The following is a 16,943-nucleotide window of genomic DNA, read 5'->3' as shown; positions in this document are numbered from 1 at the left end:
GGAAGTGACGGAGTTTAATGACACAGATGCCTGGATGGTTTTTTTAATGACATAATTCAAAAGAAGATTATGATTGTAGGCTATTTCAATACAAACATTTAGGAATTATACAAATACTTTTTCTTTATTGTTAGTTTGTTATTCATAGGCATAGCTGTCAACATTGAACATTGAAAATAAGGGAGATTTCCCGGGATCCATCCCCAAAATAATGGATTTTTTTTTTTACACGATTCTTACCCACAAACTTAAAAAAGCACTAAAACACTAAAACAGTCTAAAGAGTTGATGTTCCATTATGTGTGAGAGAAAGAGACAGTGTGTGTGAGAGAGAGAGGTAGAGAGAGACAGTGTGTGTGTAGGGGTGTGACGTTATTAAATAACCGTGAGACAGACGGTTATAGTGAACACCGTCATTAGAACTCTATAACCGCCAAAACCGTGTTATTAAAATATTTGTATTTTTTATCATAGAGAATGTTTAAATACTAATATCATCTTACGAGGGAAACGGAGGCGGAGTTAGTGGTGCGATCGGAGGCTGAGTAGGCCTACTGGAGATGATTCGGGAGAGGTCTGTGCACCTTTACCGATCAGAGTGCGACCTGACACGGAGTAAAGCCTTGTTTATAGCCTACTCGACGCGTCCGCACGAGCGCGGAGGTGCGCGCGGCAAAAATTACGCGTTGGGTGCGCAAGACCGTCGGCAAGACCCCATTTCACTTGCCTGTGTGCACGACTTCTTTTGTAACAGCGCGCGCGGCGCCGCATCCGAATGGATGAACGACTTCAAGCTGAATCTGGCCGAGCTTGTACGTCTCACACAATCAGAGCGTAAAAATACGGGATATTTTACGGGAAAATACTAAAACGGGAAGACCGCGGGAAAAGAGCTAAAATACGTGAGAAACCCGGAAAAAACGGGAGGGTTGACAGCTATGTTCATAGGCCCAACTGCTAGGTTTATTAGGCCTGAAAAAAAAGCTCTTTATAAAAGCGTCCATGTTTCAATGTAATAATTGAATTGAATGATGTGGTCTCTTTACCCCAGTTAAGACATTCACCATCACCGTTCAGCATTTAAAATTTTCTCTCAGATGCTGAAATATGCATGATTTCCTGTTATACAAAGAATGAATATTTAACGAGGCGATATTACTTTTCCTGATGACTGGCTGTAGCATTTTGTCAAATATTGTTTTGTTTAGATATAAAAGTAATTCCTACAAAATGATCACTCTGGTAGACAGAAAAGATATCTGGCTTGCTTGGTTTGTTTAAAAAGTTGATTTGAAGTGTAGAAAACTACACACATGCATTTAAAAGTTATGATTTTACAGCATGTGTGTATTGAAATATGATGTGTGTCACGATGCAAACAAGATGTGCACACAAAACCTTTCATTCGACACTCACTTTTTCTTTCTTTTCCCCTTTCCTTGTAATGTCAAATGTGTAGGCCTATAGCTGATCTCTGCAGTAAGTACACAGCCATTTTCATTGACTGTCTTTGTTTAAAAATAAAAATTTCCCATGACTCCTTATAAAGCACACTAGTAGGCTATAGTATAGCCACATGTACGTCACGTAAAACAGACACTAACCACATTGAAGGTGAAGTCGACAAAAACATAAATGGGTTCCAGGTGAATTACTCTCCTTGTCTCTTCTTGTGAAACTAAAATGTCATTCACATCAATAGTCAATAGGCCACTTATGTTAGCATGTATGATTTTATAATGAAGACCATGAAGGTTCCATGAGTCTAACCACACCCATGTCCCTCCCTCAAACCATCAACACACACTCAGAGAAGAAACCGAACCACAAAACCTTCTAAAACACACAAATACCTACACAGTCTCATGGCAATTCATAATTATTTTATATTTTGTCAAATTCCTGGCTAAATCGTATGATCTCCTTTGTACGTTTTCATACAGTCTGCTTACACCCGACTGAGGGTTATGTGTAAGGTTGGACCTTCAGGCTAACTCTTTTTTTTTCTTCTTTTTTTTAATTTTACTTTCATATGATTCAGATTGTAAAAATTCATAGTAATCGCCACCGTGTAAAATAGTTACGTTTGTAGTGAAATCAGGTTGCAAATACTGTACAAGACAGTAACTAGATCATGCATTTATTATATTACAGGCGATATATTACACTCTTGAAACCACTTACACACTGATCCCATATAGAGTAAATTTCTCATATACACACACTTCTCTAAAGATTCCTACAATTAGTTCTTTCAGGCAGCACCAGACTGGAGACTAGAGGCCCCCCAGTCTTGATGGATGTGTGCACTCTGCCCTGCTCAAAGACCCCTTTGTAGGACTTGTATTTATAAAGCCAGCATTGCACCTTCTGCTCAGTCCCTTCTACACTTCCATCATGAGAGCCATATGCAGCGCTGCTCTCCTTCTGGTCTGCTTCATTTGGGCCATCAAAGCTCAGGCCCAGAACAGCAGTAACCAGGGGAACAGCATTAACCACGTCGAAAACACCCAACACAGCCAACAGCAGCAACAGTCGCAGCCGAAAGGAAGCATCTGGGATGAGCCAATTCGTTTCAACACCAAAGCTAAAGATACCTGCACCATGGTGATCTCTGGCAAGACCAACTCAACCAAGCTGCGTGTCTCCTGCAAGAGCAAGGGCAAATCATACTGGTGCGATTTCTTGGGCAAGCCTAACCTCTGCAGATCATACAACAACAACCCTCGGCACTTTTTCACTCAGATCATGTGGGACATGAGGAAGCTCCACAGTGCCTGCCAGGGACCACGGGTCTACAAGCCGCAGATGTGCCGCTCTGCTTCTGATGAGGTCCAAATGGTGTTCAATGCCTCATGGCCCAAAATCTCCGTTCCAAAACCTACCCAGGCTTCTAAGAACCAGCAAAAGCAACAGGAGCAGGTCAAGACCAGCATCACCCCTACCAAACCTCCCAGCCACAAGCAGCAGCCTAAACCACAGCAACCAGCCAAACCAGCCTCCAAACCAGTCAAGCCTGTCGTTTCCATGCCTGTTAAGCCACGTAAACCTGCAAAGACCATCACAGCGAGACCCACTGTGGCAGAGGAGAGTCAAGCAACCAAGATGGCAGAGGAATACTGCTGGAAAAGTCTCCAGGGTGTCTGCACATACTTCATTAGCTGGTTTCAGAATTAATTAATCACCACCTTTGGTAAGCAGCACATCGTTTTATTGTGCATAACTAGTCGATGCTTGTAGGATTGTATGCAGAAACTCTAAATAAAGTAATACTAACTGTATATCAGTGATGCACAAACTGCATTTTATGTAAAACAAAGTCCTGTATCGTTAACTTTGGCTTGAGGACTAGTATTACTTTAGTTTAGAGTATTGTACCTGGTGCCTTTCTAACCAAATTTGAACAACATATTTATGTTAAATAACCCCAATGAAATTTGTTGGAGATTTGTTTATTTTTATTCATTTTTGTTCATATTTTGAACATATTTTATTTTATCTTCTAATCCCTCATTTTCTGCTCTCTGTAGGTTAACAGTGTCAGAGACTTTCAGATTGCGTGACCACCGGCCAAGTTTTTCACAGGGACCTGTGTGTGTGTGTGTGTGTGTGTGTGTGTGTGCGTGCGTGCGTGTGTATGCAATAATGTAATTATGTCTACACTTGTGTGCTTATATGTTTGTTTTTCTATGTGAGTCAATGTGCATGCTAATTGCGAACAAGAATGAAGAAAATAAATGTGTAAAATGTATGTTTCATAAAAACATATTTCTTAATTCTCTGTGTATTGTGCATCTGAACAAAATCAATGTTACTTTTTTTTTTATTTGCTTGCTTATCTGGACACATTTTGCAATACACTCTTAAAATGAAAGGTTCTTTATTAACATCTACAATATGGTAAAATGAAGAACCGTTAACATTGGCACCTTTTCATTGCACAAAAGTTTATAGTGGAAAAGGGTTCTTTAGATTATTAAAATGTTCTCATGCAACAAATAGTTAGACAATATCCAAATAAATTAGAAAAAAGTCTAACAAATAAATAGAGTATTACTAAAAAAAATTAGAATTTTCGAGAACACAAAAACAGGAGGTGGGAAAGTTTCAAAGCAATGATTTTTGTTTCACAGGACATGTCAGAGCACATCAACAACACTAGGGGGCAATGTTACATGTCATTTAAAAAGACTTACAAACACTGTTTACAAAACCCATGTGATTATTGGTTGTTTCATGGAAGTAAAGCAATCTGTTTGTATTGCCATTCATCTGACTGTCAGTTGCTCAGTCAAACAGAATATTGAAGATCATGAGAACGCTGACCGGCCAATTGCATCACAAGAACACTCACACTCACAGTTACAAACCTTTTATTATGGACTATCCTGAACTGTGTTATCAAAGGCAGCAGTCTGGGAAACATGTAACGCTTTTAAAAGGCCACCAAAAAGAACCAGGCTCTGTGAAACATCTACTGTACTATAATAAAATATTAGCAATTTATTTAACTGTTGCTTGCAAAAAATATCTACACATACACCTTGGGTATCACTACTCTTTCTTAACTCTTTAACACAGCCCATTCCCTTCCTGTCAAATGGATTATAGTGGAATAATGGTCACCGAATCAATAAGCAGATTTTGTGATGTCATGTAAAGATGAGCTCATGAGCTTGCCTTGATTGTCCACCAGGCACAGTATCAGTAAAAACCATCACACTCAAATTCACTGACACACACTAAGCTTTATAAATGTGTGTGTGATCAACATTACTTTTACTGATAACCAACACTGATCTATAACAACAAAGAAATATTCCTTGGTTGTAAAATTTCTTCTTTTGATCCTTTGGTAAATAAGTAATGAAGATGCACAAGGAAACTGGACTTTCATGGATGACTCATTGTTCATAACTCAAGCAACTCCAAGCAATATGCACGCAAAATTGTGAATGTAACTTACACATTTAAAAGTGTTCTTTTATTATCATTAATCTAGGCTACTGTTAGTTTTTATTAATATTTTAAATGTGTTTTTATTTTATATTTTCCATTTTCATTTAAAATGTTTATATATACAATTATTTATTTTATTACGGTGTTAATTTTTCATTTTTTAGTACAGTCAACTTAATGAAAATAGAAATGTTGCCTTGTAAACTAACTGAAATTTTTTTTTGTTAATTTCTTTTAATGTAACTAAAATATTTTAATTAATGACTTTATTTTTAGTTAATGATAATAACCTGGTGTAAACAAGTGCAAAGAAGACTAAATCTAAAGACTCAAGGGCATTGAAATACAATAATTTTTGTCTCTCTGTACCCTATTTTTATTCCTCTGCCCCTCAAAAGTGGCCTCCATTCATTAAACTCCAGTCAACATTCCACGAGTTCCGATGCACAACACTCCAGGAAGACAAAGAGAGTTTTTGCATTGCTGTTGTTGCACTAATACTCATTTTACATTAACTGTGTGCAAACAATATGAATATGAATGTACAGTTAATCACTGTAAAGCACTTTCATTTGATATACTGAGAAAGAAGCATGGTGGTATGGTCATATGCTGTTCTGGTATGTAAACATGTTTTGTTAGTGGGTCATTGTGAGTGTGCACTCATGTGATGGGGGTGAGGGGTCTCTGTGATTGTGTCTTTGGCCTAATTTTAGTATATTCATCAGCCCAATAGCACGTCTAACCACTGTTACATGCAATTCAGGAACAGGCTAGGGTCTTGGATGCCCTATGTTTTACACGAACCAGTGCATACTTTCATATTTATAAAAAAAAAAAAAACCAAAAAACCCCGCAGGCCCGAGGACATACCAGCTATGTAATCCCTATCTTCTAGCTCAGCCCCCTCTACAAATGCAAAAATATGAATGACGCAAGCATTGGACCCATGCATGTGTGTGTGCAGGAACACATTAAGGGCTTTTCTCGCGCTTGAGAGAATCTGATTGTCCTGTAGTAAGTGGGTGTGTCACTCAACATATAAATACAACGCGTAAGTTCATTTTGACGTAAACTAGTCAGGGAACCTCATCGCCCGTCTGTCCTCTTAACTGTTATTGGTAAGATCAATGCAGTTTTTGATGTAAATTTAAATCTATTTACTATAAACCTGTTGCCTCATTTAAATGTAATAAATGACGTTATTGTATTTAATCTCATAAGTAATATTTCTTAGGTCGTTGGAAATGAAGGACATATCTCTTCGTGGGACTCTCGCGCTCCTGCTGTTCCTCGCGTGTCTTTCACAGCTCATCTTCACTGCTGACAGCATTAGGGGAGCGAAAGAGAAACGTAGGAGACAGGAGAGTCGAGGTGATGATAACATTGCAGTACTCAAAGGAAAATTTACTAAGGACAAGGCGCGGTGTTCGTGGTTGGCGCGCGGAGAGGACAGCTACACCATGACTGTTACATGTAGACGTGGAAACGGGGATGGATTCACCTGTAAATACACTGCCAAGCCTGCTACATGCACCGAATATGGATCTAATCCCGAGGGCTACTGGAAACAGATCGTCAGATCAATTAAAAAGCAGAAGAAACTTTGCGCGGATTTTCGCGCATTGATCCGGGCGGGTATGTGTAAGCGCGCGCCACTGGATGCGCATTTCAAACTCACCGGAACGTCACAAGCAAAACCGCATAAGACAGGGAACGGGAAGACACCGATAACAACGAACACAACGCTTCCGGACAATAAGCGCCAATGCACGGAGCGCATTGACCACAGTGAGATCGCCAAAGAGAAGTGCGGAGATTCCTGGGGAAATCTCTGTAACTTTCTCTTTACTATGATCCAGAGTGGAGACTGTTGAGAGCGCGCGCTTTTATTGACATTGTATGTGTGTATATATACGCTTGTTTGAACTTTTTTTATAGGCTACAATTGATATTCAAGTTTTTTAAAAGATGTAAAACATTTCGTTTTTATTGTAAACAGATAATTATACGGTGTCAATGACCGCGACAATGGGGCATGTGGGTCAAGATGCCCCCTGGTGCAGACGCTTCCATCACTTTTAGTTTTTGCCTTGACCATATATAGTGTAATATCTGAAATGCCGTTTTTAATGTTGACATTTAATCTAAACGGCTCAATAATGATGTGTGTAGGCTATTTATATTATGTTAGATATTAAACGTTTGTATAGGCCTATTTATTAAAAGGGAATTAAAGGGGGAATTTAGGCAAAGTAAATTTGTGCGAAGAAAACTTTGTTTTTGTTTAGAAGTGAAATGTGTAAATAGACTCTTGGGGCACAATGACCCCCTCAGGCAAAAGGCCCCTAGTGGAATTTTGTTTCTGGAATTAATTTCATGATTATCATAAATCAGATATTTTATATTGTTCCATTAATTTGCATTTTAACAAGGAGCAAGGACCCTAACATGATTTTGTGCTTTAATAATAATAATTTGGATCATGCTTCATCACCATCTTGTACTTATATCCAAATATGGTACACTCTTTCAGCAAATGTACATTATTTTCTTCATTCTACTTCATGCCACCCAATGTATTGAATTATAACTGTATTTATGCTAAATAAATATTTTATATTTATCTGTGTTGAGAGATACCCCACTCCTATGATATGGCCACAAGATGTTTAATGATGATACAAGCTTGAAATACAGCTTAGAGGCAGAAGTGATTAACAAATATAACAAGGGAATTTTTATTTGGAAAATTTCACACAAACATGTAGCATGTGATGAGACTAAACAGGAGACAATCCTTATCCTAATTTTAACCTTAAGTATCTTCCTGCATTGTTGGGATTGGGAAGCCTCTGAGTATATTGTCAGATCTTAATATTCTTTGGCAGGCTCCCCAAAAACCCTCCTCATACGCTCATAAACTTTGATTGACCATGGAGCAGCGGAAGAGATAAGGTTCCAAACCACAGATTCCAAACAGGTGTCTGTGTGCGACATCTGTTGCACTTCACAAAGTGTGTGTGTGTGTGTGTGTGTGAGAGTGTGGGTCAGGTTTACCCAATGTTATGAGGAGAAAATGTCCCCACAAATATGGCAATATCTGAAATCTGACCATTTTTTGGTCCCCATGAGGAAAAGAGCTTATAAATCATACTAAGTGATGTTTTTTGAAAATGTAAAAATTCAGAAAGTTTTCTGTGATGGGTGAGTTTAGGTGTAGGGTTATAAGGTTAGGGGATATAATATACAGTTTGTACAGTATAATAAAAACATTATGTCTATGGAAAGTCCCCATAACATGAAAATCCAACGTGTGTTCTGTTCCCTTCATCAGTTTCACCTCCAATCCTCTTTCATGTATTCACACACTTATGCAAAGAGTCTTTTATTAAGTCATTGGAAATGTGCCTATGTTTAAAAGGCTTGGCTATTGATAGGGTGGTCAGATTCAGTTTAGTATTTAGTATGTAACAATGTTCCTTTAATGTTCCAAAAGCATCTTTCTAAAATCAGATTTAATCAGCAAGTTAGATTTAAAAAAGGGGGGAAACACAAACCATTTTTACACTAATCCACTGCAGTTATGAGTAATAAGTGTGTGATTGATTGACAATATTTTGTTCTTTTATATTGTAATAAATTGTTTATTGATTTCAATATTTAGTTTTTTTTCTATGGTGATATGACATCTTATGGCAATCTCCTCTGTAAGGAACGCTAAAGATTACATTAACCATATAGACAGGGAATCAAATTATGAATGCACAAATATGACATTACTTTGTCTCTAAAACAAATGTACACACATTATAGACTTAAACCCTTGCCTTTTTGACCCCAAATGATGATTTGTCACATGTGTTGATATGCTGTCATGTAATTGGAATGTATTATATTTATCTCACAAATCATGGTCACATGATTATGGTCAAGGTTCCTCTTGACAGGAAAAGGGGAGTTGCAACGATATACTTCATAAACTACTCACAGTGTCAGGTTTAGTCACAGCAGTCTTATGGAGACAGACGACCCAAATGCAGAATGACCAAGGGATGGAATTTTATTGACAAGACACAATAGGGATGGTAAAAGTGAGGATGATCCAAACAGTAGGACAGGACAGTCAACCGGTGAAAGGGAAGACAGATGAGATCCGACCCAGGCAAGGCAATGCTGGAGAATCTGGAGGAGATGGAGAAGCACCAGATAAATGATTGCAGATCAGGCAGTAGCTTGAGGAACCAGAGGCTAGAAACTTTTAGCTGCAACCAAAGCTGTATCAGTCACACTTCCAGGTCTTGAAAGCAGCAGCCAGGATAGATCAGGATGGAGGACAGGAACAGACACAACAACACAAGAGAGAACAAGATAAATCAAAAATAGAAACCAAAAAATAAGGCTTGAGATCTTGAGCAAAAGACAGGAACTAGACTAAAGCTAATTCAAAAGAATAAAATGCAAAAACTACAACTGGCAGGAAACAGTCTAAAGGCACAGTAGACAAGCAAGAATCTCATACACATGCAACGAACCAGCAGAGACATGAGGGAAAGCAGCACAATATAAAGGGACCAGAGCACATGAGGATCAGGTGAGCACAATTAGTGAAACAAGGACCAGACAAGGACTAAACAAGGGGGGCGTGGTAAAGGGAAACAAGGAGGTGGTACAAGAGGAGCAAATGGCCAACACAAACAAAGACAAAGCCATGTGCTCAGGCACAAGACAAACAAAGAAACATTGTACAGAAACAAGACTGTCAGTGCAGAACCCTGACACACAGATGTGAAACTAAAATATACACTACTGTTCAAACGTTTGGGGTCTGTAAGATTCAAAATAATAATAACTATTTGTATTCAGGAAGAATGAATTAAAATGATCAGAATTGACATTAAAGATTTTTACATTGTTACTAAAAATTTCTATTTAAAAAATAAGAATCCTGAAATGTATCACGCTTTCCACTAAAATAAAAAGCACTGTACATTGTTAATAACAAGAAATGTTTATTGAGAACCAAATATGCATATTAGAATGATTTCTGAAGGATCATGTGACACTGAAGACTGGAGCAATGGCTGTTCAGTCTTGCCATTACAGGAATTAATTACATTTTAAAATGTATTTAAATAGACATTTATTGTATTTAAATAGATACTAGGGTTGCACTTGGGATCCCCCAAAATCTCTGATACTTCAGAAAAGGCCAGTGAGAATTGATGAGTGGAATTTGCGTGCCACTCCCCCATCATTTGGGTATAAAGGAGTGGCGTGCATCCACTCATTCAGGTTTGTGTTGAGGAGCCGAGACAGTGTTCCGGCCATTTCAGTGGGCAGTTCAGAGGTGTGGCAGGAAGGACACAACGCTAGTTCCCTCCATCAGGGAATGGAGGTTACATTAGTAACTGAGATGTTCCCTTTCTGTAGCTCAGTTCGATGTTGTGTTGGATGAGATACCCTATACTAAATGCCACAAGTACAGAACTGAGTCACGAGAGCTGGCGGTGTAGATGCTGGCAGGCTTTCGCATGCCAAAATGATAAGTGCAGCTATGCTGTCTCGCAACCTTCCAGTGCCCAGGGAAAACAACCTCAGGTCTCCCTAACAAGGGGACCTCCTTACCTCTTGGGAGAGGGCCTCTTCTGCTAAAAAAAAAAAAAAAAAGAAGTGTTTTACGGCTGGGTACACCTGGGCTGCATTTCCCAAAGCATTGCAAGCCTAAGTTGATCCTATAACAATTGCCACCAATGGCCTCTACGATCAACTTAGGCTTACGATGCTTTTGGGAAATGCAGCCCTGGTTGTTTAAGTTTGGGAAGTGTCCTCTTTTCTCTGCTGACCCCATACCTGAAAGAGGAGGTTAGTATGTGGAAAAGACATCCTATAAAGACTCACCTGATGGGGAGTATTACATAGGGAAATGTCCCTGTGGTGGGCTCCACCTGACGAGGGAGACAGATAGGGAAACCAAACAGTGGAAGAATACATCAAATGGGGTCACCGTTAGGGAACCATTACATGGAGTACTAGCCAGATTACAAAGGCTCACTTTAAAGGGGTATATCAGGAGTAATGGGCCTGGTAGGGAATTCCTCTGCCAAATTTGCCACTGATGAGTGCTAGAGGGTATAGGTGTCCTGGGTTCAACCTGGGGAACTTCTCTGGGATGAAAAGGCAAACTTTTCCACCTCGTGGAGGGGGAGGGTTCCTCGTGCAAGCACTACACCTGACCATTTGGACTCTGGACAAAACTGGTTCTACACAGAGATTACAAAACCTTGCAAAGGTGTTGCACCATTCCCCAGGGCTGAAGAGGCAGTAATGCCTCTGGTAGGCTGAGGGACAAGGTAAGCCAGATGAATGGCGTCCACTATCCAGTGGAGCATTCTTTGTTTGGAGACAGTCTTCCCCTTCTGCTGACCCCTGAAGTAGACAAATAGCTGATCTTCCAAATCAAATCTTCTGAAGCTCTGCGTGAGGTCCAGGTACAGTATATGCACAAAGTGTGCACTGGGCACAGCAGAGACAGGGCTGGGTCTCCCTCCTTACGAGGGAGTGCTTGGAGGTTCACCACTTGGTCCCTGAACAGAGAATTTGGAACTTTGGGCACCCATTGGGTCCCTATGGACCTTACACACCGTGTCATGGTTTGCTGCTATTGCTGCCATGTACACTTTGAAGGTAGAAGTGGACAGCTGCTTCTCTAGGCACTGACCCGACTGTGCAACTTCATAGGTGACACAGAGGTTCCAGAGGTCTGGGCACGGTGCCAGATTGTGCCTCGAATTCCCTTGTTTACTTACAGGCACTGGATGGAAGTCCAGGACGATTGAGCCAGGTGGCGGTGTTTTACAGGCATAAATGCACCGCAATTGCACACTCCACCTGAGGAATCTCCATGTAACCCCTGGTTGCTCCACCATCGAGGGTAGTGAGAATGGAAGAGCCTACAAGGTGGGAATGGTCAGTAAGAAGTGCCCTCCACGACTTGTGAGCTCTTTGTGCTCTTCCAGGAAGAAAGGAACTAAGACGGAGCACGGCTGTGTGTGGCGCTCCCAGCTCGGAAACAAATCATCCAACCACGAACGCTCGGGACAGGGTGGGAATTCCACTTTAGCATGATGCTCGCGGAGAACCGGGCAAGCATGGCTGCCAACTCAGCATCGAACTCGGGATGGGCCATCTCACCTGAAGTTTGGGAGTCCAGCTGAGCCCTCAGAGTCGGAAGGCATTAGCCCATCCCCCGATGTTGTGATAAATAATTCACCCTCATCTGGAACCCCAAATGAGAAGTCATCTGCATCATGCAATACAACGTCATGCTCATTCAGTTGCTCGTTGAAGTGGCCAGGGGCAACTCTCTTGCACTCGGGAGAGAGAGCCGCTAGCTGAGATGCGCCGTAAGAATCCAACGAAGCTTCTAGGCAGAGACGAATGGAGAGAGAAGCACAGACACGTTCTCTCTGAATGAATGGATGCAAGTGGATCACTTGTTTTTGAAAGAGACTGTACCGACACCAAACCTTTGGAAGTTGGTGTACCATAACCACGTTTTTTTGGGGACATGAAAACATAGACATAATGATTTTTATACTGAACAAACTGTATATTCTATCTCCTAACCCTAGTCCTAGCCCTAAACACAACCCTCACAAAAAACTTTCTGCACTTTTACATAAAAAAAAAACATCACTTAGTATGATTTATAAGCTGTGTTCCTTATGGTGACCAAAAATGTCCCCACAAGGACAAGGATTTCAGATATTACTATCTGTAATATAACCTACCATAACATAGGGTTTACCAGGACCACACACACACACACACACACACACACACACACACACACACACACACACACACACACACACACACACACACACACACACACACACACACACACACACACACACACACACACACACACACACACACACACACACACACACACACACACACACACACACACACACACACACACACACACACACACACACACACTCACTCACACACCTTTGTTTCTGCCAAGAATGCTGTTACAAAGGCAAAGCATAAATGACAATTTCCAGCCTCTACTCTGATTACACACACACACACACACACACACACACACACACACACACACACACACACACACACACACACACACACACACACACACACACACACACACACACACACACACACACACCTTTCCTGTCCTACAAAAGATCTCATGAAATGTTCCATTCAGTGAAGTACGAAACACTTAAAATTATGTAACTAAACCCATAATGAAACTCATTCTTCTCACCTAAAGGCCAAATTATTGCTCTGTCACATGATCGTCCATGACATTTCCTCTATCAGCAATACTTTTTCTTTTATTATAGTTTCCCATGGCTACTCAGACAGACACACACAAAAACTGAACATACTGTAGCCTACATGTTCATTCTTTGATAAATCCTCAAATCCGGGTGGTCAAGCATGTGTGCCGTGGTGCATGTGTGAACAAGTGTAAGACAGCAGATGTGCTCATGATGAGGAGGCAGCACAGGTTAACAGCACTGGATTGAAAGAGGATCTGTGGAAAGCACATTATCTTGTACACATTTACTTCCTATTGAATTTATTTATGTTAAAGGACTTTTATATTATGACGACTTTTATATAAAATAATATACAATATTATCTTAATGTCGGTGTGGCAAGCAGGGCGAGGCCGATAGCCGTGAGAGAACGATTGATAAGGAGCGTCACCTGCATACGTCACGAGCACATGTCTCGTATCTCTCAGGGAGGAGCTTTTTTGGAAACATAAAGGACCAGACCTGAACTATTTTACGTTATGTTTTGTTTATGTGTGTGTGGCAGTCGTCCGTGAGGGGCTTTCGTTTTGTGTTTGTGATTATTAAAGTGTGTTGAAAGTTCGCCGATTCCCGCCTCCTTCTTCCCTTATCAACGAACCCCTTTACAGTCGGCATGAAACTGAAGCTCCGACAGTCTACTCTTCTCTAAAATGTGGGGCAGGACTTGTTTTTGGCATATTTAGATTTTTAAATATTTAGTTTAGTTTGATCTACAAATGTATAATCTTTGGTAAACAGATAAAAGTAAACAGTCTGTCCAAGATAGAGGGCTCAAACTTAGGCGGTAAAGAAGGCTTTATAATTAATAAATGTAAATTTAACAAAAGTCTAATATGAAAACTACCATTTATTAGAATGACCCAAGAACAAACATTTTGTGACTATTGGCCCACACATACTGTAGCTTACGCAAGAACAAGAGAGCATGTTTTTGATTGGCTGATATTATGGATCATATCATGTCCACAACCAATATGAAATACCTAAAATCTGATAAGAGTTATTGTCGTCTTTCTCTATATCTTTCTCACACACACCCAACAAAAATATTTATACTGTGTACTTTACAGTTTGTGTGATCACACCACATTCCACTCCAACATACACACACACACACACACGTAATGTTTACACAGTTAATTGGTCAAAGATTACATCAATGTCATCATACAGTCAAGACCAGAGGTTTTTGGCCATTTTTATTACAATTATTATTAAATATCTTGTATTATCCATCTGCCAGTGGCAGTTTATAGTTCAAAAGTTCAGGGGCGATAAGATTCCAATATTTTTGAAAGAAGTCTTTCTTTTATTCATAATTTAGACAAACATTTAGTGCAGTTAGATCATTAAATCTGGTGGTTAATGTTTTAAACTATTAAGAATTTTTGAAAAACAATTAATTAAACTGAAACTATTACGGAATATTATCAATTGTTTTAATTTTAAAATACAGACGTTGGAGTTACATTTTATTTGTTGCAATAATAATAATATTATATATAATAATAATTAAATGGGTTTGCCATTTATAAGGAAGGACAAGGAAGAAGTTTTACATTGCAAGAAGTGGGACGCCATGAATTAAATTTTCAGTTGAATCTTAAAGCTGTATACAGGTATAGACTCTTATAACATTTGGATAAATTCTATAAACCAAATGAACAAACAGTCAGACAGGAACACAGCGCACCTCTTAAAGTATCAAATGCAGTTCAGTCAGTGTGTGTGTGTGTGTGTGTGTGTGTGAAGGGAAGGTTCAAGTCTATTCAAGTTGCAGCTCAAACAGACCCAGGCATTCACTGGAATGGAAAAGACTCTTTCCACACATTTTTTTGCAAATAGGTGTGTGTGTGTGTGTTCACTAGTAGAAAATCTCTTCCATTCAAAGATCATGTTCTAACATGACTACTGTTGCACCTGGGCTCCGGAAGAGCTGAGAAATCAAAGTCGTGCAATTTCCGTAAAGGGAGGGGTTTATCTTTATACAAACAAACACACGCATGAGGGCACAACTAAGGTTTCCACAAATATTAAGGCTAAATGTTTTATGAAACTGGTTACTATTGCTATACACTCTTCTTAAAAAAAAAAAAAAAAGATAAGTGGGGTTCTATATAGAACCTTATGGGTATGTAAAGTATGTTTACGTGGCACTTAATTCATGATACGTAATTAAAATGCAATTTATAATTTAAAACTAAATCCATAAAATGATGGGAACCCCTAAAAGGTATGAAGATCCCGAAAGAAGCCTTAAATAAGGTTCTACAGAACCCTTTTTTCAGAAAGTGTGAACTGAAATGGTAGTTAGTGAGCATAAACAAAACATTTTTGTAAAATTGTTGAATATATAAAATATTGATTAAACCTGAATCTTTGGGCTTCTTTATAACAGTGCTGGGTTAAATATGATAAACTTTATAAGGATTGCACTTTCAAATAAATGAGTAGGACTTTCTGTTTCTGTAATAGATTTTTCATATTTTCAGGCTTAATTTATCATGCGACTTCTCTCTTTCATTCACTCACTCATTTTGTTTGGTCGGCTTGGTTTAATATTCATTGTTCCTTTGTGTTGCTTGAGGTGGCCTGATAGTCCCACCCCTGAATTCAGACAGTCCTATTGGCCGATATCCCGCTCTGAAGTCACATTTGCTCCTCTCTAATATTGTCTGAGGGCGCACTGACACATAAAGATGATCAAAACCATGAAACTTATTCAGTGGACAAACTCTGAAGCAAACATATAACCAGAAGAACTAAATAATTACTATCACCCCGGTTTCTTTGAAGACAGGTGTGAATAAAGCTTGTCTACACTTGCAGGACATTCTCCAATATGCTAAGAAGAATTACAAGCCAAATGTCAATTTTAAAGGAAATGTATCTAGCCAGGGGGTAAAAATATGCCATTCTTCACCAGTAGGGGAGACCGGGGACGGTTGTAACACGGGGCTAGTTGTAACACTACCAATTTCACCAATCAGCGATAAGATAGGAGTCATGTGACAGTTTCAGTTTCCTTAGGCTTCCTTTACGATCTCACACGGAGGTTTTTGAGGTTTTCAAGTCTTTGTTGCAATCTCTCCTGAAGCTACAGCAGAAAATCAAATTCTGAGATAAGAAAGTAAAAAAACATAACAGGATAATATTTTGTTTAGTACTTCTACCGTTGTAGATAATGTTGTATGAGTTATATCAGGTCAAACTGTAGTTTCTATAGTAAAGAATGATGTATCAATCTCCTGCTAATTTCAAAGCACCATGCTAATACAGCTAGTTAAACAATTGTGACAGTGGTGGGGTAGGTTGTAACGTGTTTTGAAAGTGTTATTGTGTTAGTATATAAGTCCATTGTGACTTAAAATTCATTTGTTTGTTCTTGTCACCATTGTGAAGTAAAATGCATTTCATTTGTTTGTTCTTGTCACCATTGTGACTTAAAATGCATTTCATTTCTTTGTTCTTTTTCACCATTGTTTACACATGCACAACCACAAAATATGCACATACACCCCCCATATTCACACATATTTTATTGTTGCAGCCATTCATTTAAAATAAAAATGTTGTTGTGGCATATCACTTGGAATACCCTTAGTTTTTGTGCATTTTGTCTACCTG

The 16,943-nt window shown here is 39.3% G+C and overlaps 2 protein-coding genes across 2 annotated transcripts; both read left to right on the top strand.

The window, feature by feature from the left end:
• The first annotated feature begins 779 nt into the window (after positions 1–779).
• On the top strand, positions 780–3,781 carry fgfbp2b (fibroblast growth factor binding protein 2b). The gene is made up of 3 exons (XM_056256754.1): positions 780–812; positions 2,281–3,193; positions 3,531–3,781. Exons 1-2 carry the CDS (start codon positions 780–782, stop codon positions 3,175–3,177), a joined length of 930 nt encoding a protein of 309 aa, XP_056112729.1. The 3' UTR covers positions 3,178–3,193; positions 3,531–3,781.
• A 2,275-nt stretch (positions 3,782–6,056) lies between these two features.
• On the top strand, positions 6,057–7,039 carry fgfbp1b (fibroblast growth factor binding protein 1b). Its single transcript, XM_056256954.1, has 2 exons — positions 6,057–6,080; positions 6,197–7,039. The coding sequence occupies exon 2, from the start codon at positions 6,207–6,209 to the stop codon at positions 6,834–6,836; it is 630 nt and encodes a 209-aa protein (XP_056112929.1). The 5' UTR covers positions 6,057–6,080; positions 6,197–6,206; the 3' UTR covers positions 6,837–7,039.
• Positions 7,040–16,943: the final 9,904 nt, after the last annotated feature.

The sequence above is a fragment of the Rhinichthys klamathensis genome, unplaced genomic scaffold (assembly GCF_029890125.1).
Source record: "Rhinichthys klamathensis goyatoka isolate OS25496 unplaced genomic scaffold, OSU_Roscu_1.1 h1tg000133l_1, whole genome shotgun sequence".
Lineage (NCBI taxonomy): Eukaryota > Metazoa > Chordata > Actinopteri > Cypriniformes > Leuciscidae > Rhinichthys > Rhinichthys klamathensis.
Note: the sequence above shows the minus strand (reverse complement) of the source record. Positions and strands in the feature narration are given on the sequence as shown.

Excerpts from the sequence above, each read along its gene's own strand:
- fgfbp2b (XM_056256754.1), top strand. The coding sequence starts at position 780 with ATGAACGACTTCAAGCTGAATCTGGCCGAGCTT. Across the intron at positions 813-2,280 it reads AGCTGAATCTGGCCGAGCTT|AGGCCCCCCAGTCTTGATGG; the intron begins GTACGTCTCACA and ends ACTGGAGACTAG.
- fgfbp1b (XM_056256954.1), top strand. The coding sequence starts at position 6,207 with ATGAAGGACATATCTCTTCGTGGGACTCTCGCGCTCCTGCTGTTCCTC.